Source organism: Diadema antillarum, unplaced genomic scaffold (assembly GCF_040938485.1).
Source record: "Diadema antillarum isolate AM-2024a unplaced genomic scaffold, OU_Dant_1.0 scf00000117, whole genome shotgun sequence".
Lineage (NCBI taxonomy): Eukaryota > Metazoa > Echinodermata > Echinoidea > Diadematoida > Diadematidae > Diadema > Diadema antillarum.
Window position 1 is genome coordinate 310,051 of NW_027271006.1, and position 24,954 is coordinate 335,004.

Below are 24,954 nucleotides of genomic sequence, written 5' to 3' on the forward strand. Positions count from 1 at the left end.
TACAATGAATCAGTATTTGCAGTAAAAATAACTGACAGTTTAATTATATTTATATGTAGCCATGTCTTTCATGTACAATTGTGGGCAATTCACCAACTTCATTGCTACAAGTCATGATTTATAAACCATGAATATTGATAATCCTAAAGTCATCTACAGGTCACTGTAGACTTGTTTTCATTATTCCTCAAATGAAACAAGCTCCTTTTAATAAACTAAATAATATATAAACATTTGAAATAATTTCTATTACTTTTCTTCTTCCTGTTTGTTTGTTTGTTAATTTGTTTGTTTGTTTGTTTGTTTGTTTTGAAGGGTGCATTGAGGTGAGAGATTCCCTCATATCTTCAAAGTTACAACTGTGATGGTACAGGATTACTCAAAGCTGAGAGACATGCATCACTTAGTATGCAGTTGACTAAAATATGTTGCCATGACAGCATGTAAGCATACAAAATATATGATTGTACATAATATGTATTAAAGCAAAATCAACATATATCTTCATGATACTGACAACAAATAAAAACAAAACTAATTATTATTTGTAATAATGAATAAAACATTGTTGACAAGAAATCAGTTACTTTCGCATACACTCTATTGGGAAAGCTTTCAGCAGCAATTTGGTTACGAGTACAATGTATATGAAAAAATAAACTCTATAACTCCTAAATATGCAATGATCCATATAATATACGACACTGTTCCTTTATGTGAACAAGACATAATCTGTTAACCCCTTGAGGATGGTTTGATTTTACTACAACAAGCATTTCCCATGGATGCTTGCCTGAGTAAACTCCAAACTCGTCCTCAATGGGTTAATGATAATAATAATTTGAACAAAGAAGATAAATAACACACACTAAGGGCATGGTAATTTGCTTTCCAAGCGCTATCTTTACAACATTGAACACGGCATGACAGCATTCGCTTATTTTCCTGTTTTTCGTTTTGTTTTGTTTTTTTCACTGAAAGACTATAATATGCAAAAAGCTACACACTTTATAATCATGTATAATCCAGTTATAATATAAAATAGGTTTGCTACAAAATGATTACAAATAACAATAGAGCACAACCAGCATTTCCAGCTGTACAAAATCATACTGAGGCATTTGAAAGAAGTAATAGACAATTTAATAATTTACATTTTATCGGTATATCAAGGAGGGTTTACGTGCATTTATGTTTACCCTGTCTTATGGGCAAAGAAAAATAATGATACCTTCTAGTGGGAAATGTTGTTCAGAAATTATCAAAATGCTGAAGATACAACATCTTTGGTGCATTACAATTCTTATACATGGCAGGGATCATTTTGCATGAGACAATAATACTATATGCACAAGAATGGGAACATTTCATTATAAACACAAACATTAACTTTATTATAATTTTGGACTTGGAAAGGATTGAATTTTGATGTCATTGGAATATTTAACATGTCACGACTGTCTCTCTCTCTGGGAATAGAACTGTGTTGTACACATTTTTAGAACCTGAGTATGTACAATTTGTACAGAGGGAAGGAATCACCAACATCTTGGCAGGTAAGAAGTGAAAGGACATAAAAACTAATGGAGTCTTGCATTAATGCCATTCTCGCTCTCAATCGACCGTCATGATTATATACCCATATTCAAATGTGCATATATTTATATATTTTTCTTCTTCTTCTTCATCTTCACTCCATTTTGCGGAGTTTCATAACACATCATACTAATACAATATAAAGATTTGATCTCATATAAACATTTCTGGCAGGGTAATTCAACACAATTCCTCCAGACCCACTACAAGTTGGACAAACAAGAGAAAAGCTAGATAAGATAAAAACAAAACATGAGAGCACAATTCAACATGCAGGAATTATATAGATGAGGTCACCTTTCATCTGAGCACATATGATCTGAAATATTCTCTCTGATTAAACATCTCTAATTGCACTTGCATTCATATTACTGCACTGACATCATACCACAGGTGCATCGATACCACAAAATTTGGACACATTTTGATAATCACATCTGTATCTATACGCCGTCAGAGTTTGAGTACTGCAAGAACATTATCGGCAGATGAAAGCAGTGATTAAGTACATAATTGCATCATAAAGCATCAACTGTAGATACTACATCGAGTACTGTATTTGCTGGACTAGATCAACGTCATAAACATAACATTCTACTTGGTGCATCTGTCACACCCATGAAAGCAAACATTAACTTTTGTTGCAGTCAAATGTGCAAAGGACTCTAGTTATCAAGAAACCTGATTTCGCAAACTAATTCTTGCAATGAAAGTTTAAAAAAAAAAATATTTCATCCATTCGTATGGAATAAATTCCCATAAGATATTCATAATCTGTCTTCTTAGTAACTTCAAGATTTCATTCAAATCATGATCATCAAAAATGAGCATTTTTGTAAATATTTGCTTTATTCCTTTTTTTCATATTTCTCTTCATGGATATTTCCTATCTGCCTATCTCTGTGTCATGAAGATCTATTCATAATGGACTCTGGTGTATGACAAGTACCGATATCATTATCACTCTTCTTATTATTATCATCATCATTATCATATCATCATCATCATCATTATCATATCATCATCATCATCATCATCATCAAAGTTATTTTTTCATTATCATCATTATTATTATTGTTATAATTATTATTATTATTATTATTATTATTATTATTGTGTTGAAAACTCTAATGTAGCCAATTTTGATAATTTATGCTGAGAAACAGGAGTTCAGTGTATCAACTCCTTGCTGCTATGACTGTATCATACCAGACATCCTCTGCCATCTGAAACACACCACTATGCATACATCTACCAACCTAACACTCAGATAACCAGGTGGCCATTTTTTGTCAAGTACATGCACCCCATAAAAAAGGTAACCTAGGCGACTGACCCCATCACAGATGACCTCTATGAGTTGACCCCATTGTGTGACCTTTGTCACAACTTACAAGCCTCTCTTTCCTGCACACAACGCCTGTAGGATTGACTGAAGCACGGTGCAATACAAAATTACATGATTATTCAAATTGAAAAATTCTTGCGTCCAGTTGTTTGTTTCTATTGCAACTGATAGACAAATTGTCCCACATGGACGTAAACCACTTGCTACAAAAACCACACATTACTCTCATGAAAATCAATTACAATTACAAGGATTCAAATGATATGAAATCCACATCCTGCCAGACCATGTATCATTTTTTCCTAACATTCACAGATTGAGAATATAGAAGTTCTTAGTTTGTCTTTTTGTTCAAAATGAGGCAGGAATTTCTGAGGCACTACAAATACAAAATAATAACCTTCTCTGGGCACTAACACAAAATAAACTTTGTTTAAAAACAGCCTATGTGTTATGAATGCTATATGTCGGAATGTAAAGTACTATTCTAACTTGGTCACTAGTCTTCTAGGAGGTTCTACAGAATGCTATGGAATAACATGCCATATCCTACTTTGCTGATGGCGGTGCTGTCATTTCTTTACTTTCTTTTTCTTTTTTTCCTTTGTTCAGGAAATTTGATTTTCTAATTCAGGATGCAAGCTGGTTTGTGCTGTTCTGTGTCAGGCTGCCAGACAAACATATGAAGCCAGTTTATTAATCTGCCATTATTTTGTCTCAAGGATGAACAATGGAGCTATTCTCTTGTACAATGTGCTCAGAGTGAAGCACCCATGTGATACTAGAGAACACAAAAAGGAGGGATGGTTGACAAGTTCTCCATGGATGGGCAGTTTGGAATGGGTGTCAAAAACTTTCAGCTTCTACAACCTGCATCTACAACCCTCTCTGGCCCTTCCAAAGGGACTCTCAGCTGTTGTGTGGCTCACAAACTGGGTACACAACAGCAACATCAGCTTTGCCACATTGTTATCTTTCCACTTGTTTGTTTGTTTGTTTTCACATGGCAGCAAACAACAGCTTCTTCCCAAGAACTTGTTTAATGTTGGGCAAATCTCTAGAATGGTGCTTCTTACCACCCACATAGGCAGGATTTAATGTGAACAACTATCGCAGGGATAAGACTGACTTGCAATTCAAGAGTTTTCTGAACCCCGGTTCCAAGTTTTATCCACATTTGGACAAAGATTCTACTGGAAATATGGTGAAGATTTTTTGCACATCATAATGTCCCGTCATCTTCCTCTTGTAGTAGCTTGATGCTGTAGCCGTGCCCAGCTCTGCTCCCCTGCCCAACGGCCCTCTTCAACCACGACGCACCTCTGGTGGGTTGTCTGACGCCCACCTCCGCATCGTCGGCCGACAGCCTCTGGTGTCGGTCCTGGGTGGAGAAAAGCCACCTTGACATCCACAGCTGGTGGCCAGAAACCTGCTCTATGTCTGGTTTCTTGTACCTGCAGCAACATAGACAGGAGAACAACATGATACATGTCATTGTAAAGATTCATCTGATTGGAATATCACCTGGTTGAAGCCTACAGATCCAGTAGGTGAAAGTCTGATCAAGAACAGGTAATTTGCAACTGATTGTGGCAAAATGAAATTTTAACTGACTTGATAGATGGCCTGAAGAATACACTATACATGGCGTGGGAACAAGGTTTAAATACCAGGGGATTCTTGTTCCTACACACAATGTGTACTAATTCATATCGTATCATCTAATTGAATAGACCCCACTGTGAACACGAATACATCCAATACAGATGTAGTACATAAACACACACACACATACAATGTACATTGTACATTATCTTCACACTGTATGAAGGATGTTACAATTGTCTATGAGTAATTACATTGCAGATTAGGTCCTTGGTCTCAAGCAGCTTATACCCCTCATTGCCATGTGTACATAAGTTTTGTAATCTTAGGATAATATCGCTTTTAAGATATAACTTTTTTGGAATGAGATAAGCGCAGGCTATATTAACGGAATGAGAGCAGGCGATCGTGATGGGCCGTTAACGATCGCCCAAACACTGTACAGGCATGCTAACCTGGAAACATTGAACTGCACATTACTTGAATATGAGACCATTCTGAAGCAAATAATTTTCACAAAACAACAGATTTATAATGTACTCTTAAATGAGCCGTCCCCTTTAATGCAGTACACAATGGAAGGAAATGGTTGCAGTGAAGTCAGTTCACAGTACGCAGAATGTAGATAGTCCACATTGCATGTGTGGGGGAGTGGGGGGCTGTCTCTCTGAAAACTTACATTTTAAGGAGCAGCGAGGAAGTGACCACGGACACACTGGACATGGCCATGGCCCCAGCGGCCATCCAAGGTTGGAGAGCAATGCCCCAGGGCATCAGGGCACCTAACAGGAAGCAGAGGAGGGAAAGACAAAATCAAGTCGAGGCCAAACAGACCATTTATCAATGGGGTCAGTCTGTGATCCAAATCATGGATGGATTCTGAAGGACTGTTACTGAAAAACAAACGCCTCCACTAAACTCTACAAAACAATTAATCATAAGCCTTGTAGGACTTACCATGTCTGTACACAGTAACACATGTTTACATGAAAATACTGTTTTTCTTCTTGATTTCTGTACAATGACGCAATCCAACCCCCCCCCCCAAAAAAAAAAAAAAAAAAAAAATTAGGCACTGACCAAGACTATCTTAACTCGTTGAGGACGGACTGATTTTGCTCCAACACGTATTTCCCATAGACACCTGAACGAGTATACTCAGGACTCGTCCTCAACAGGTTAATGTCTTGCATGCCCTTGAGAAGTACAGCAATTTGACCTTTCATGTGACTCCACCAGTTGTATTATATCTTTTCATCTTAATTCATTCTGTGAAATTTCACCTAGAAAAGCACTTGGAGAGTGCAGACTTCTGCCAAGCAGTTCATTTCCACCCATATCATGATCTTCACTCTTTATGACAGTCCTACACTCCCACTGTGTAATGAAAATTTATTAAACGACAAGTTCGCCTTAACAGACAAGTGGATTGAGTGAATGCAGCAATATTAATAGAACGCATCAGCAAGAGTATGAGGAAAATCGGACAATCCGTATAAAAGTAATGAATTTTTGAAGTTTCTGCTTATTACTGCTAGATGAAAAGACCACTACAGCCTGTGATGTCACATGTGTACAACGATATAAAGAAAGTACAAGGAAAATTCAATATATTTTCACTTTTCTCGCATAATGAAAGAACACTTGACTTCCCTCTTTTAGAAGGCAAGGGGGAATGATATTACCGTTACAATACATCAGTCGAGGAAATGTGCACTTTTTTCAAAAAGTAAAATTTTGTGAATTTTCTCTTTATGCTTTCCAGATACCATTTTACGCATGTGACATCATACACTCTGGTAGTCTTTTCATCCAGCAGTGACTGTGCATATACTTAAAAATTCATAACTTTTGAACGGATTGTCCGATTTTCCCCAAACTTTCACTGATGTGTTCTACAAATATTGCTGCATTCACTCAATACACATGTATAATGATGGTGGACTTGTCCTTTAATGGTCATCATCATGATGTAGCACACAAAGGAGTGTTGGCTATGCCAAGTACTGTAAAACTGGGTCTCGCGTGGATATTTTCGCGTGTCTAATTTTTCGTGCTTGGCCTGGATGTGAGAAGAGTTTGCATGTTTTTAATTCTGCTTCCACCAATCCCATGAATAAACTTGAAACTGCAGAATCAAGACATCACGCACAGGAATATCATGGCTAGCAAAAATATTCGTGTGCTTTTATTTTCGCGCTGGTTTCTGATTGCGCGAGGTGGGCCATGCGCGAAAATTTCAACAAAGTGAAGATCCTATCAACACCGCGAAATTTCTACTTTTACTGTAATCTGGCTATTTATAGTGGAGCTATATACATATATGCTGAAAATAGCCCTATTCTCTCAATGATAAAGAATGGGGCCCCCCAGGTGGGCCATGGTGCCCATTTGAAAAAAAAAATGCTACCTGCCACAAAATCGGTCGTGGGGTTCCAAGAAGAAGATGAAAATGATTCAGACGGTGATCAGGTGATCACTATTCAGACGGTGAAAATCTAGTAATTTCTTTGTTGTGTTATAAGCATATTTCCTCAAAGTTTCATCCAACTCTATTCATAACATTTTTTAGTTATTATGCAAAAAGACAGACAATCAACACCAGAGCAAAAACATATCTTTCTTGGTGGAGATGATAACTTGGTGGTTCATATCTTAATGGCAAAACAGTCATATAACAATGCAATACTGACAATGTCAATGGACAGAACTAACACAGAGATCTCAGGGATCTCATCAGTCTATGTACAGGCATAACACAGAGACATCCATCAATACCAACCTCCTGCAATCGGGATCGCAACCAAGTTGTAGATGAGGGCGAACATGAAGTTGATGTGGATCCGTCTGACGGTCTTGTGGGAGAGGTCGATTGCTGCCACAACATCTTTCAGATCATCCTGTGAGTGGGCAAAGGAGGACATGGTGTGAAGTCCTGTCATTCTAACCCTTTGACATTCACCCAGTTCATCCAAGAAGTATACTGAGGAATCAATGTCTACATCACATTACTGTCTGACTGGACATTCATTGAATGCTTCCGAATTTTCTGGGTAAAACTCTGTATCATCAAAAGTTTTGAAAATAAAATTTGACCTCATGACCCTCCAGATAAGTTTATCTTTGCACAATGATTCATGTGCAATTCTTACTCTAAAAATTCAGATCTGGAACGTGTGCAGCTGAGTGTAGCAGTTTAGAAAATGTATGTTGGGGATTATTCTTTCATTTTGGGCTTCACATACAACTGTACAAGGTGTGGGATTACCTATAATTTTTATTAGGAGGGCAATGTGAGTGAAACTGAGTGTTTGAAAAAAAAAATGTAGTGGTAGGAGATCTTTTTTTTTTAAAGTGATGATGATGAATGCAGACTACATCAGAGCCAACTTTTCTACCACTGCATGTCAATGGCAGAGAAAGAAAACTTGGAACCCTTTCTACCATTTTCATGATGCGTATTGCTCAAATGCAAATTGCTTTGCAGTGTACAATCCACATTCCCCTAATTCATCATGCACCAAAGGTTTCCTTACTCTGATGAGCACCACATTTGCTGCCTCCACCGCTACATCTGTTCCTGTGCCGATCGCCATGCCGATCTCCGCCTGCGCAAGGGCGGGCGAGTCGTTGATCCCATCGCCTACCATGGCAACCAGATGACCTTTCTTCTGCAGCTCGCGCACCTTGTCCACTTTGTGCTGGGGAAGCACCTCAGCAAAGATGTGCCCGATACCAACCTGGTCAGACACGAAATACCAGCAATACCATCAATGCATTTCTTTTGCCCTTTAGATCTGCCAGTTCAATTCCCATACACCAATGAAAAACTAATTCTAATGGAAAAATTTGACAGTAAAAAAGAAAAGATTGTATCCATTCTTCCACTTTGTCTACATTCCTCCACTCAATTATCCAGCCATGTAAATGTTTGATGAAGACAGTAATGACATCAATTTGATCAGTCTTGGGCCTGTTTCAGTAAGCTCTAAAGTCAATCCTAAATTTAATTCAACTGATATTGGGAACAGTTTTGAGATCAATCAGTCCTCAAAAGTTACACCAGTTGTAGGAAATATTTTCCTAAGCCATTTGGGAACAATGTCTTGCCCCACTTAGCTACGTTCTAGAATACATCTTGAATATCTAGTATGCATCCTTCCCAATCAGATCTGATCTGAATCTGTCCCAACGTTAGGTTCATTGTTTGGCTCAATATAGTTGTCATACCAGTGAAACATTCCCCAGATAGTATTTCTTAAAATGTGCTCCACATTGAAGGAGTCAGACACTGCCTCTGTGTCCCACCACACACCTGTCCAGCAATGGCCTGAGCTGTTTTTTGGTTGTCTCCCGTGAGCAGCATGACATCCAGACCCATCTTCTTCAGAGCACAGACAGCCGCCGCTGCTTCTGGCTTCACCATGTCTGCTACACTGATCATCCCTACAAGCTCCCCTGGAATCAGGATAATATCGAGACAGACATATATTGTGCTAGTTTGTTTCATTTCCATCTGAGAAGAAAGCCCATATTCAGCTGCAATAGCTGGTACTCCATGGGGTCCAGCTAGATGTAAGGCGGGACCACTTCACCGGGATAAATACCCTACTCTCTGCGATGAACAAATGACCCAGGACCTGTTGCGTGTATGAGTTGTGACTCTCTCACACACAAGACATCCATTTTATGTCATATCTGAGGGACAGAGTGTTTTGCCTCTTACTAGAGGGAGCGGTATGATTACACATACCATTCCTAGGTGGAACCCGGGAATCAAACCGGGATCCTTTGGATCATGAGACAGACGCCTCACGACCTTAGTCCCTACCAACATACTACACACTTCTCATGTGTCACCCACAACTACTCATCTTATTAAGAATTGATTTGCTGTAAACAGGTACAGTGCATATCACAAACTTACATATAATTAGAGGCCACTCATATGCAGCGTTGGCTCCAATTCTTGACAGATTCATTCCATGAATGTTTCTGGCTTTAAAGTGCTTCACTTTCACATTCAAATTTTACCTCCCCTGGAGATCTGAATGGAAGTTGTGCAATATTGGAAGCTTTACTTGTTACCTTCATTGTATGGTTACTCCCATTAGAGCTAATACGTGACACATCAATTTTCATATATGTAATGAGTTAATATTCAAATAATGACTGCTATGAGGGGCACAGTTAAAATTATGGGCCCAAGGTGATGTGAAAACCGTAACTATGCCCGAAGCAAAGCTGAGGGCATGGTTATGGTTTTCACATCACCGAGGGCCTACATAATTTTAACTGTGCCCCAAATATCAAGCAGTCATTATTTGTTTTATATACTGAAAATATAGATTCCGAAATATAGATACCGAAAATATAGATTCTAGTCTCTTTTACAGCACTCGTAATCAATGCTGATCGACAGCGCTGTGGTCGTATCATTGGTGCGTGCGTACATATGAGTGATCATCTATGTGTACAGTGTATATGTACGGGGTTGCGACTTTAGGCTGTCTCCAAGCCTATTTACAGGGCACAGTGACCGCTAGTCTCTTTTACAGCACGCTGATCAAATGCGCGGTGGTCGTATCATTGGTGCGTACATATGAGCGATCTATGTGTACAGGGTCGTGACTGTCTCCAACCTATTTACAGGGCACAGTTGATTTACTGCGCCCCGGTGCCGAGCACAGTCAATCAAAAATGGGGCACAGCTATTTTCATGACTCCGCTTTTAACTAATCAGATGAGAGGATTCTATATATGAGGTATATAAATACTTCCAACTCAGTTTATCCATCTCTTTCCATGACCTGGAGGTGGAAAATATCATTCAACATGTCATATGATTGACATCATCAGAGATAGGTTATAAGGACACATTCTGTCCTCCTGAACCACTGAATAGGGAGCTTTAGATTTTTGCGATGGGGACATTCAAAGGAAGAAAACCTGTTCTGAGCATGCGCAAAATCGTTTATCAAGTGATCGATTTAAAGCTTGCATCGTCTGATTTTTCATTATGCATTCTGGGTTATTCTTAAGTCCGCCCAATTCATGACGCTGAGAGCTAATTGATGCACTGATCATATGGGGGTGCCATTTTATTTTTTATAGGTTATGTTTTCACGTAATCTAAGGCTACTTTTCAGCACAACGCAGGGAGAGAGGAGAACAGCCAACGTAATTGTCGTGTCAAACATCCGCATCGCAAATATAGAGCTCCCTAATATTACATCATTGCAGATTATCATCTATATAGGACGTTTAAGCGGCGGATTAAAAATGCGTATTGTTGTCCGCTCAATTTTTACCGTTCAATATCAGAGCATATTGAACGAAACACATAGGCCAACATATTAATTCCCCATAGGCTACCGTTGTTACTGGCCGTCTCATTTGTTGCGCAAGCGCTTGTTGAGTGCGCAAATGCTTGCTACTACTGCGCGGCATTTTGTTACAATTCATTATAAAATGGGTTCAAGAATGTAGCCAATAGGAAGCGCTGAAATGAGTCCCGTGTGCTTCCTTTATTCTAGTCCCATTGCACTGCATGTTAAATCCTATTGCCGATCGTCTGTGCGCGCGGCGGCTCCTTTGAATTGCACGCATACGCGCCGTCAATCCTGTAAACAACTTCTAGTTCGGGCTGCCGGCCTGCCGGCCTTTCTTCCCTTATGCATAACATGTATTGTGTGGCGTACGTATACTCTACTATACGTACACTTTGTACAGTACAGTAGACCAAGCGTTGTGGGACCGGACGCGTACATGGAGTCACTTTGAAAGGCAAATCCAACGATTTAGCAAGTTAATTCTCACGCTGTTTTCAGAGTATGTTGTCTAGTAGGCCTATATGAGGAGTCTACATGAAGTCTCTAAGGTAAAGGGGGCATATTCTATGTAAAATAAGTAAGTTTTCATGCGGGAACTTAAGTGTCTGGAAACCCAACCCCCCATTAGTTATACTGTATGTGCGGGATTTCCGAGTGCGACGTGCGTAAATGTTTGGGACGAACATCTTCGGACGTCTTGACCCACAAAGGTACGTGAAAAACGCTGAAAAATGCTGTTAGTTTTCGAATTTTCGACCCATTTTATAAAACAATGATGGACAGGATTATTTCGTGGCGTTAGTGGAGGCGTAGCTCACTCTCGGGTATTTACAATGTAGTGCAACATGCACTCGGCTTCGCCTCGTGCATGTTTCACAATTGTAAATACCCTCGAGTGCACTATACGCCTACACTAACGCACTCTATCCTGTGCATCATTTGTATACAAGTGCGCAAATATCTTGCTAGTTGCTTATACGCAGTTTTAGGGGCCTCCCCTTTTCAGCGCTGGGATGTGACTGCCGAGTCAACTTCAAGGACGAGTAGAAGCCCGGTATTTTTGTGCAGTTTATGCTTGCTCCACTCGATTGTAGATAATAATTATATTGGATGGCATTAATTCATGGTATACCAGGATATATTGCACTCGCTATGGCCAATATTGCAGTGATCATCTTCAATTCGTGCAATATTGGCCCTAACTCGTGCAATATTCCCTGGTATCCCATTCATAGCCATCCAATATAATATAATCATCCCATCTCTTCTCACCATTCACAGCTACGAGAACTGCGGTTTGCCCCAGTTCTTCCCTGGCTCTCAATGCCCCATCTGCCATCTCCGTCACTGTCACAAAGTTGCGATGCATCCACTCTCGGTTGCCAATGGCAACCTGGTACTGGTCACTTTGATTGCCCCGGGTGTTGCGGATATTCCCTACATCCACAAAAAAAGAAAGTACATTGTACAATGCTGTGAAAAAGTTCATAAAAATCAACAGTGGAAATAGTTTTATATCACATAAAATATTGTACATTACACTATATATAATTATATCATATGTCTGGTGGCACAGTGCTATAGTGGATAAGACTCTTGGCTTTGAATTAGAGGTCCCAAGTTCAAATCCAGTCAAGTGCCTACATCCTTGGACAAGATATTTTTGCCCACCATGTCCCTCTCAACCAAGAGGTATTGATGGGTACATGGTAACACTAATAACAATAGCGGGGAACTCTGGTAGAGCAGTGGCAACACTGAAGAGGGTACCCCGTATAGCATACCCCGTATAAAGAAGACTACTAATATATCGCTATCAATTTAATTATCATTACTAGTATGATGATACAACTCAGGGCCGGCTCTACATAAAACATTGGTTGGGCTAGGCATTGCGTGAATTCACCATAGAGCTCATCTTTTATTATGTTTACAATATCTCAAGTTTAGGGCCATTTTGCCGGGATGCATAAAAATTCAGATACAATCTGGAAATGTTGTGCAAAAAACTCTGCACCAGAATTCTTTTGCCACGATCAAATTTCACAATATCACACAAACCGGCAATTGGATTTTTCTTCTTTAATAATCTGCAAAAAATACTGTGTTACATAAAAAATACAATGTACTGCTATTATCATTATCATTATTATTAATCCATAACTATACATGGGTTACTGGCATATATGTGCTGCTACGAATATAACCTATAGAACAAACAGTGGAACTGACATCCATGTACAAGATTCTACAAGTACAGTGTACAGGTGGCCCGCTGAATTTCTCAATCTGGATGTCTTGATATCTTATAGAGAAGAATCCAAGCACACGTGACCAGTCTTCATTTATATACTTCATCATAATATAAATACCGGTGTTTTGAAGTACCAGATTCTTAGCATCAGTTTGAAACCATGTGAACATATGTGACCCTGCACCACAAAACAAACAAAAAGTCGCAAGATATGGATTTTTCATTAAGGGCAGATTCTGAAAGAGCAGACTCTAAGCTTTGAAATGATGTATAACTCAATTCAAACGGACTCTCCTAACCTATCTAAATGTTGGAAAGAAAGCACACACTCTGGAAAAGTGTGAACTGAGAAAAGAGGCTCTGAAGTAAAGAGTCTTTTCAGGCACTTAATCTTTTCCACGCCACACTAGCTGTGCCATGAATGGGACAAAAAACAGGATGTAAACCACCGGAATAACAACAATGAAGGGATTATCAAATTAAACTGAAATTAAGCATGCCTCATTAACACATTCTGTTCATAATCAATGCCAATTTTCAAAGCAGTAGCACTATCCTTTCAAAAGTTATTAGAGTTGAAAGTGAAGAGTGTGTTCAAGGTTTTTCAGAAATGAAAAAGGGACTCTAAAGACACACCTCATCACACTATTTTACCAAAAATGTTCGAGATAAACTGCTAAGAAACACATTTTCCCGCCCGTTTCATGATCCCAAATTTTAGCATAATGTAAAAGAAGACTTGTTCTTTCAGGAAATATGAAGAAGTCGAGATTGGATAGGTTGACCCATTTCACTTATTTTCAGTCCTCACACAAAATCAGTGTGTGCGACTTTTTGTTCGTTTTGTGATGCACAGTCACATAAAATAAGCCAAAAATCTTCAGATTAGGAAACACGCAACCCAGAATTTGTAAGAAATGCTATCTGTTCAACAAACAAAAAAACGACAAAACAAAAACAACACAAAAACAAAACAATTTCTGCACTGTTGAAGTAAAGGCATCTATAATTTGGAAGAAAATGTAATGCAAAATTTGTATTTCATGCACCGGCTGATTCTGGAGTGATGACTGCTGAGGTGCCATTCTTTGGCCCCCTAGAGAAGACATCCACGGTGGTACGCTCAATCTCCACCCGCAGCACGTCTGCGTCTGTGGGGACCCCCTCCTTGGGCCGGTTCTGGAGGAGAAGCTCCAGAGAGACTCCATCCACCAGACACTTGATCCCACAGCCCGGCACTCCTTGGAACTCACTGCATTTTGCCAGGCTCTCAGTGCACAGGACCTGGAGAGAAGGGATGGTTTAGAGAGAGAGAAAAACACACAAAAGATAGGAACTTTGACAATCTTCTCAGATAATTGGTCAATTCATCCTAGTAGTCCTAAAGACTTATTGTCACTTGTCAAGCCATTTCTTTTTTCACAGTTGGTTTTATTCTACTTCATCTGCCTAAATAATTGGAAAATGGGAAAATACAACAACGGTTTTTGAGATACTTTTCCTATAAATAAACAAACAAATCAACAATGAATGCAAGGGGTTCTGATTTCCCTTGAGATTTGGGATAAAACATTTCTAAAACCTCTCATAAACATACACAGATACATGATCAACATGACGTACCTCTTTAGCCTTTGCTGCTATGGCAACTCCTACCGGATGCTCGCTTCCCATCTCTGCAGACCCGGCCAGGGCCAGCAGTCTGTCTGTGGAGTAGGTCTGTGATTTTGCTTGGAAGGCTGAGACATCAGTGACACTTGGTGCACCCTGGGTGATGGTTCCAGTCTTGTCAAACACAACGGTCTTAACCTGGAGGAAATGATGAAGGAGTGAACAAAAAATAGTGTAAAACCCTTAGGCCCGAATTCACAAAGGTGGTACAATCTTGTCCATGGTTTAAACCACGGACAATGGCACCCCATAACAACTATGGACCTTGGCGCCCCATTAAAAAACTATGGTCTTTGTCCATGGTTTAAACCATGGACAAGATTGTCCCCCCTTCGTGAATTCGGGCCAAAATGTTTGCGTGCATTTCAATTTCATGAATTTCATGTGAGCTAAGGTTCGAGAAATTAAACTGCAAGCGAATGTTCTTGTCTACACTGTATGCATTGAACGTCAGTGGTAATTCGTCAAAATTCCATGCTGCAAAAAAGGCTGTCAGTTCCAATTCGCGAAAACATCTTGCTTTAGAGTACAGTGTACCAACAGGTAAACTGATTCATAAACCAAATGGTTTAATTTCATCCCTTCATTGCAACTGCAATAATTTTCCTTGGTCCCCATGATCATAATATGTACAGATGACACTTGACATTTCTAAAAGATTAAAATCTCCTATCTGATCAATAGTTAAAGGGACTGTACAGTACTGGTTGAGGTGAGGATTCAGCTTGTAACCTTTTGCAAGATATTTCATAGAAACCACTCTATGAAATGTTAAAGAGCATACAATTCTAAGGGAAATCAAAAGTTTATTTGATGAAAATCAGTTTTGAAATGACTGAGATAAGGTAAAACAAAGAGATCCTAATAAAAGTCACGGCCTGTCGATTTTATTAGGATCGCTGTTTTGGATATCTCAGCCATTTCAAGACCAATTTTCACCAAATAAACATTGAATCCTTCTTGAAATTACATGCCCTTTCATATTTCATAAAATATTATAAATCTGAATCCTCACCTCAACCAGTACTGTACAGTCCCTTTAAAGCAATACTTTAAAACAGCTACAGTTGTACTCTTTCCTTTCTAAACTTCAGAGCAGGACAGACAAAAAATGTGAACGACTTCAATTTGGTGAGCATTGTTAACAACTGCACAACAAAACTCCAAGATTCACACTACACCGCATACTCTGATAACACTGTCAAATACACATCAAATTACTCCATATGGTACTGAAAAAAATATGAATGGCAAATCCTACATAAACTGTATATCCCGTAGATCTTTGGAATTTAACACAATGGAAAATGTAAAATAATCTGACAAACATGCAAAGAAAATGCTAACTTGAAAGACATAAAAACACAATTTCAATGGAGAGAGTAAAACTGCAGGTACATTTAGAACTGCACATCAAAGGATCACATCATTTTGGCATGAGGGAATCATGCTATTTTTGTTTGAGTAACTTTATCACAAATACACATATGTGGGAGTTCTTTTAACCCTTTGAGGACGGACTAATTTTGCTACAACACATACTTCCCATAGACACCTGCCTGAGTATATCCGGGACTCATCCTCAATGGGTTTATCCTATGCTCTGGGTTTTTTGGTTTTATTTTTCTCCCTCACCTTGTGAGCCAACTCCAGTGGCTCACCCCCCTTGATTAGGATACCATTGGTAGCTCCCACTCCGGTTCCCACCATTACTGCTGTAGGGGTGGCAAGTCCCAGTGCACAGGGGCAGGCAATGCACAGTACAGCAATGGCACATTGGAATGAATACTGCCACACCATCATGGACTTACTGCCTTTCGCATCCTGAGTGAGGAGATAACAATAGATGAGCATAAAAAAGAGATACGATTTCATCTGAAGGAGCTTCTGCAACTACAATCAAAGGAGAGTGTATTATATCACACAAATATCTTTTCTATCACTATCAATCTGCATGCAATATATCAATTGCTCTTTTGAATAGAACCAAATTTAAATTCTGATATGCACAAGATAATCAAGGTACTTTTTACCTGCAGTTTGGCTGACTGTACATGTACATGTATATACAAAGAAACAACTTAACAACAAATTTTGGATGGCTAAATTTACTGTGTAAGGATCCATCCTAAGCATGGACCATATCTGACATATGTGCCAGTAAAAGTATACAACACATCATGTGTAAAGACTGGTGTAAGTAACAAACGCAAAATCATTATGATTTCTTTCGCCCATGAAATGCATTGAAATGACCTTTCCACCCAATACTAGTATCTACCACAAAAGCATCACATGAATTTGAACTTAATTCACATTTGATTCTCACATGAAACTTGCATCTAAAAGCATCACAGCTGTTGCAATGGCATCATTCTGTTATTTTTAAACTTGTCACATATCACTTTAATACCACATATAGCAAGTTCAAGCAAATGTAAACACCAGTGTGCAGAGGCGGATTCACGAATTCCGTAAAGGGGAGGCGCCTTTACAAAATTAAATTGGGGCGCACGCGCCCCCATTTTTTTCTTTTTATTTCATTTGTTTTAACAAAAAATAAAGAGGGGGCGTGCGCCTGGTGCGCCCCCCACTGGATTCGGCACTGATATGAGTGTGGATATGACCGACAGCAGGTGCATTTCATAGAAAACATTCACAAACACAAAACTTTGCCATAAGAATGCATAGATGTGTGATGCGGTTGACTCTACATCCTACTCACTTCAGGCGTAGCCATTGGGTGGACCATTCCTGCCCCTGACATTCCCATGGCAACGTGGCAGATAAGTGTGATGACCGAGATTGCGACGATACCCGGCACAAAGTAAGCCGCAATTCTGTCAGCCAGCTTCTGGATAGGGGCCTGTGGGGGTGTGAAAACACAAAAGACATTGAAAAAAAAAAACCCAAAACATAACAAATGAATAAACCACAGTGTTATGAGGACAAACTTTTGCCAATATGCTCAACAACTGATGCATAGCAATCAAAGATAAAACTTTGGTGCACAACATTTTGATTATCAGACAGCAAAGCTTCCTTCAATCGGGAACTTCATGGGCTGTGATTAAATGTTACGTATGACAAATTTGTCAATTGAACGCTTGTTTATATATTTGTTCCAAAAAATCCATCATCAGTTGAGAGCAAATCTACACATCTACCACACTACAAGACTCAAGTCTGACAAAGACCACTATCTCAGCAATCTTAGATTCAATCGACCTCATATTGTTCCAGTTTATAGCAGCAAAATATCCTTTCAGTATCAAAACTGACAGTCAGAAACAAAGAGACTATAAAATTCCTCGTATCTTACCTTTGAAGTCTGGGCCTCTTCAACAAGTTTGACGATGTTCGAAAGGGTTGTCTCAGCACCAACATGAGTTGCTTTTACAAAGAGCACGCCGTTCTGGTTGATGGTGCCTCCTATTACATTACTCCCTGGGATATATGAGAGCAAAAATTACATGAATATATGATATTACCCTGTTCCTTTCTTTATCTCTTGACGACTTTTCAGTATCTGTTCATATACAAAATCACTGCACACACACTTTGAAACAAAGTTGATGACATATAAATAATTGTTTTGTTTTATAACTCAATTACGAGTTCTTGATATTCAAAACTAAGTTAGGCTTTTTCATACATCATGCCAATTGAGATACATTTACATGGTCTTGTCTCCTCAGGGATGATCTTGTAATGTTGCTTCCTTTCTGCTGCTATTGTCAGCCATTACTGAAATCTTTCAACTGGAGTTCATCACATTACAGAGTATAGCAGCACTGTGAATATCTGAACACTCACTTTGTACCACACTCCATATATCCATAACAGTTGGTTGTACTAATACTACGCACATTATGCATTTTCATTACAATACATGGTCCGTTGACATGATAATTTAGCAGACCTGGATACCTGTGAAACACTTCATACTACAGAAAAAGACTAACAATGGTAAGGGGGTGGGGGTGCGACAGAGACATAAAGCACATGAAGTGATTAACCTGGGCCCCATTTCATAAATCTTGTTTTCAGTGGAAACTGCCACATTTCTAAGACAAACTTGCCCTAGGCCAATCCCATGCAAGGATTTCAGTAGCTTGTAACAACTATCACAACTTATCACTTGCTTTAATATGAAACAGGGCCCTGGTGAAGCTAACCCACCTATTTTCTTTGTGACAGGCATAGACTCTCCTGTGATGAGGGCCTCATCCACCATGGACATGCCCTCCTCCACCACCCCGTCTACCGGTATCTTCTCCCCAGGCCGCACCTTCACCAGATCCCCTCGCTGGAGCAGATCCACGCTGGTCTGCTTCTCTAACCTTTGACCCTTGTCGTCGGTCTCTACCAGAGTGGCATCGGTGGCCTGAAGAGAGATGAGCTTGGCTAGGGCAGCCGAGGTCTTACCCTGTGAAAAAGACATTATTTTGTCTTTAATTAAAAACTAAGGAAATGACCTCAGAAAACATAACTAGTGAAATTTGAACCCTGAAAATTTGAATTGATCATACTGTTGATACGTACAAGCAGAAAATACACAATATGTGACACAAATTACACAGAGCTTCATTAAACAGGGGAGACACATCAGCCACTACATTTCAAAGTAGTACATTACAACACAGGTCATTGTATAATCCTGCACTAAAATCACCACTGGTACACACACTACTCTTCACTACGGTATAGTGCAGTACGGTACAGTACAGTGCACTATGCTACGCTACACTACACTACACTACAATACAGTACACTACAATACAGTACACTACAATACAGTACACTACACCACACTACACAACACTACACTGCCCTACACAGCACTGCACCACACTACACTACACTACACCTCTCGACACTACACCTCTCGACACTACGCTACCCTAACTTACTTACAGCACTACAATAAATAACATAATGTCACTTCCCACACAAACACAACACTTTGCAACATCATATTACTCATACACCTTGTCCATAAAACCTTGTCTACTTCAACAAATAATATGAAATTAACCAATTTAGACAACACGCTGACACGATTCACTTGGGGGAACCATTCGCTTCACTGCTTCCTACACCTCACATACCAGCCATACACCTGAACCATCCTCCAGTGCAAAACAAACCTTGGTGTAGTGTTCCAGCCACCTGCCCAAGGTGACAAAGATGTAGAGCATAGGGGGTTCATCAAAGAAAGTCTTTGGGCTGAGTTTCTCGTTACGACACATGGCAATGAGAAGCACAATGACTGAGTAGGAGTATGCAATGCTTGTCGCCAGAACAATGAGCACATCCATATTGGCTGCACCATGCTTGAGAGACTTGTAGGCCTGGACATAGAAATATCGCCCTGCAATGAACTGACATTAAAAAAGACAGATACGGTGAAAATAAGAGTAAAGCCATGAAAGAACTCTTCAAAATCACAAACCACAAAAATATGTAACCACAACCCTGTAAATATCATCATTGATACACCTGTATATACAACCTCATTAAGAAAATCCATGATGTACACTATCTGCTTTGATAAACAAGGTACCTTGAAGTAATTTTGGAAAATGCTCCTATTACAGTATACTGTGCATAAATGGAAAGTACAACACACCAAGAAAATAGTTCTACCAAACCAGTAGTTATAGGGTCTACCAAACTTGAACTCTGAAAGATGTACACATATTTTCTAAATCATTTGCACAAATGTGGATGCTCAATACACTTCCTTCTTCCATTCTGCAATATGTTTCAATGTCGTCATTATGTTTGATCAAGTCTGTCATCTACAGTCATGCTTCATTTGTCATACACAAACATAAGTTCTGTAAATACATTTTTCTAGCATGTCTCTGTGCACCCATTCCTCGTAATCAATAGATGATGTCCTCCATAAAGCATGTAGTGAAAATCTATGGAAAGACAAAACTGTAATACAGTCTTGTGACATGATCTTACAGAGTGAGCAACCTCTGTTTTCACTGTCAAGTTTAAACAGTGTGCTCTGCAATGTTTGTTTTGTACTTTTTGCATATTTGCAAACAGCCAACAGCTGTAGTCTATCAAGGCCGAAGATCAAGTTTCAAATGCAGTCACATGGACTGTGTAAGCATTTGGAAATATTTGCAAACTTTTAAGATACCACTTTCTCACATAATCTTGACCCAGTATTTATCAGCAAAGATTGGGAGTGTGATCTGCTCTAAAATGCATATGTTTTCTTTAAAAAAAAAATCAAATATATCATAATCAAACCGAAACAATTATGTGACCTTGCATTACAAAACCAACAAAAACGTTGACAGGGCAGACATTGAAAAAAGCAGACTCTAAGCTTTAGAATAAGGAACAAAAATACATGTAACTCCAAACAGACATTCCTAACCAAGTGTACCTACATAGTGTAAATAATGGTAAGAAGGTACAGGTATGCATTCTTGCAAAGTGCTAGCTGAGAAAAAGAGAAGTGCTGTGCTGTTTGTAATGAGTGGAACAAAAAACAGGATGTATAACTGTGAGGCAATGGCAGTGAAGGGATTATCAGATTACCCTGCAATTGTGCATCCTCCATTAGCACGTTATGCATGACTGATCACATCTCTCAAAGCAGTAGCTCTTTTCTTTCAAAAGCTATTAGAGTTCAAAGTGAAGAATTTGTATTGAAAGGGCTTTTAAGAAATGAAAAGGGACCTCTAGTCATACCTAATCACACTCTTCTATGAAAAAAAAGTATCCCAGAAAAGCTGCAAAAAAAACCCCACAGCTAATATTCTTTACATGATCCCAAAATAGAAGAAAATACAGAAACTACAAATTGACATGATTGACCCGCTTCACCTATTTTGAGTCCTCATGTACATAAAGTCAGGATGTGCAACTTTTGGGAGTCGGGAGTCTTATCCATTATGCCACAGCATCCCCTATCTTATGGAATCCTTGATGAGTTTATTACCTGCACTGGTGTACAGAGGAGAAAGAGGAGGAGGTTCATCACGGACACGCCCGGGAAGATGCAGACAGGAAGAGGATGAGCGATGATGTCATAGAGGAGGATACCAATCACTGGCAGACCAAAAAGGAGTGAGATGAAGAAAGACCGTCTCCACCTAGAATTGTGGAAAACAGTCAAACATAACATGTGCACTGAAAAAAACGAAAACAGATGACTTCAAAGCACTGCATATTTCATTGTTTTCCAATGTAAGGGCTGAACAGCAAGGGCTGAATGTAAATGACTTACAAAAAAACAATTTAAATGCTAGCTAACATTAAGTTTTTATTGGTTTTGAATAATGCGTTGAACTTATCCATCAAGCGTTAACCACATGTGAAAAAGTATACGGAAAACAAGAATGAGCAACGAGAAATAAACACAACACTACTCCACTTACTGGTTAATAGTTTGGGAGTGATCCACGCTGGAGTGAACATTTGAATCTTTTGGTATCATCGAGGCCTCAAAGCCAGCATCCTAAACAACAACAACAAAAAACTAGAAATGTCGCTATGGCGACTGATGCCTCCGCCATAATGCATGATTCTCCCAATAGGCGTATAGTACAATGTCTTCACAATGTGTGATCCATGACAGTTTCACATAACTGGCAAAATATTGAAATGACAGGTTTGTCAGAAATGTCTTGAACTGGGTTTGCTTTAATTTTCTAAGAGTGCAGGTACACATATTTGGGGAATTGAGAATTTTTACTTGAATTCTGACAGACCTTTTTATAAGTTTATGCATTGAGTAATTTCCAAGGTATGAAGAAAGAGTGTAATGACGGTACAAAATGGATTTTTTTTTTTTTTTTTGGGGGGGGGGGGGAGGGCTTTGAAACCTGGCCTTTGACATTTAACCTTTGACCTTCTGGCTGGAAATTTCCAAGAGAATCTCTTTTAGGTAATGCATGTCATAAGTTTTGAAACTAATAATGCAAGCATTGCATATACTAGCATATGAGGGAAATAGTAAAATTTTGAGGAGTTGACCTTGACCTTTGACCCCTGACTATTGACCCATGACCCCTAAATTCCCTAGATAATCCCTGCCAGTCAGTACATGCGTAAGTACCAAGTTCCACGAAGATACATTGAACCATTTGCGAGAAAAGTGATATTGCAACATTTTCACCTAACCTTTGACCTTTTGACCTTTGACCTTATGACATGAAACTCTCTCTGGAGAATCTTTACACAGTAGTACATGTCCACACCAAGTTTCAAGAAAATACCTTTGGGCATTGCATACAATGTAGATATGGGGGAAATTGCAACATTTGTAGCATTTGACCTTGACCTTTTGACCTTCGACCTCTTGCCAATGTCACTAAAATCATATCAACTAATTGTCCCATCATACATCATCCTTGGACCAAGTTTGGTGAAAGCTGCTTCATCCAGTTTTGAGTTATCACGTAAACAGATAAATTTTAGGATTTGACCTTGATCTTTGACCTTTGACCTCTGTCCGATTTCACTGAAAAACTAATCAAGTAATTGTCCCATCATACATCATCCTCCAACAAAGTTTGGTGAAATTTACTCCATCCAGTCTTGAGTTGTCGCGTAAACGGATACAATTTCATGATTTGACCTTGACCTTTGACCTTTGACCTTTAGTCGATTTCACCCAAAATCTAATCAAATTATTGCCCCATCATACTTCATACTTGGACCAAGTTTGGTAAAATTCCAGTAAATATTACTCAAGTTATCGCGTAAACGAAAGCGGACGGACGGACGTACGGACGTAGAGACGTACGGACGTACGGACGGACGGACAACCCGAAAACATAATGCCTCCGGCACCACTTCGTGGCGGAGGCATAAAAAGAAAGAAGAAGAAGAAGAAGAAAACGATAGTCAATCACTTCCAAAAGTCAAAATTTAATGCCTGACTGCTACCCTCCATAAAAATTCATCTATACTTCCAATTGACATTGATTTGCAGTTGCCTACTTGGTTATTGATAGGAGAGAATGAATCAAATTTCCTATCAAACTAAATACATCAACATTGGTTCATTTTGTGCCTAAAAATGAAACTGTTTCATTATTTTCCTCTCATATCATTCTAATGTCTATCATCACTTTCCCTTGCCTCCATATCTATCCATACCATTTCTCAGGGTTATGTTGGAGCTTTGCCAATGGGCTCATGAGTGATGTTTTCTTTCCAGATGATTTGAAAGCGCACAATATGATGGCAATAACAACATCTTCAGTTTTGTAGCAATACAACCAAGAATCCACACAGCCATTTCATTATCTTCAAAATATTTACAATCTGGAGAATTCTGAAACTTCAACTTGAGTGAAACTACGAAATGATAATAAACGTCTTTGGTGACTTCAGCAATGGTAAACAAAATCCATTACAAATCTTAAACAAATTTGTAGCAATGCTGGTAAGAATTTCAACATTTTATTTTTTTATTTTCAGAATGCTTACAAAGAAGTCTGAAATCCACTACTTTGCGTTGAAAACTAAATAGTAATAAATATATTCAGCAACATTAGCATTGGTAAACCAAATCCATGAAAATCTCAAATAAGAAAGAAGTACAAACATTTCCTTGACCCCAACAGGATGCAAACCAAACATTGTATATATGCCAAATCAGGAAATATATTTCCTGGTATCGCATCCCAATTTGCTAGGCATTTTTTTTTATACCACTGCTACACAAACTATCTTTTGTGTAGCAGTTTTCTTCCATTGTAATGTACACGATTCCATTTGAAATATTATTCATCAGCAAAAATTTCTAATCAAATTCAAGTTGTATTCCCTGTAAACATACACAAAAATACACACACACACACCCTACACATATTTGTAAAATTGAAAACTCGAATTCATATACCTTTGTAAATGATTCAGAAAACAAACTTAATGCTCAATTAATTATGTATTGCAATTATATGTGCAAAAATCTGTAGCTATTTTTAGGCACAAACTCTACATGCATTGATATGTTAGGATTTAGATCTATAGCCTAGCTCAAAGTTGAGCCTGCTAACAATCAACCTTCAAACATTATTGAGTCTATATCTTTTGTTCTTTTTCTTTCATGATGAAAGACAGTAACCATTAATCACAAACCACAATCCTTGCAAACATTACACACA

General features: G+C 38.8%; 1 protein-coding gene across 1 annotated transcript in view; it reads right to left on the reverse strand.

Annotated features, from left to right (window-relative positions):
* Positions 1–658: 658 nt before the first annotated feature.
* Positions 659–24,954, reverse strand: part of LOC139719951 (copper-transporting ATPase 1-like) — a 53,417-nt gene continuing 29,121 nt past the window's right edge. The window contains exons 7-21 of the mRNA XM_071631330.1: positions 22,216–22,295; positions 21,777–21,930; positions 19,957–20,190; positions 18,989–19,235; positions 18,129–18,253; positions 17,532–17,672; positions 16,442–16,630; positions 14,759–14,944; positions 14,185–14,419; positions 12,154–12,318; positions 8,865–9,007; positions 8,086–8,289; positions 7,332–7,449; positions 5,229–5,331; positions 659–4,398 (exon numbers count right to left, since the gene is read on the reverse strand). Of these exons, the coding sequence (XP_071487431.1) occupies positions 4,167–4,398; positions 5,229–5,331; positions 7,332–7,449; positions 8,086–8,289; positions 8,865–9,007; positions 12,154–12,318; positions 14,185–14,419; positions 14,759–14,944; positions 16,442–16,630; positions 17,532–17,672; positions 18,129–18,253; positions 18,989–19,235; positions 19,957–20,190; positions 21,777–21,930; positions 22,216–22,295 (2,556 nt within the window). The 3' untranslated portion in view covers positions 659–4,166. The remainder of the gene's footprint in view (positions 4,399–5,228; positions 5,332–7,331; positions 7,450–8,085; positions 8,290–8,864; positions 9,008–12,153; positions 12,319–14,184; positions 14,420–14,758; positions 14,945–16,441; positions 16,631–17,531; positions 17,673–18,128; positions 18,254–18,988; positions 19,236–19,956; positions 20,191–21,776; positions 21,931–22,215; positions 22,296–24,954) is intronic.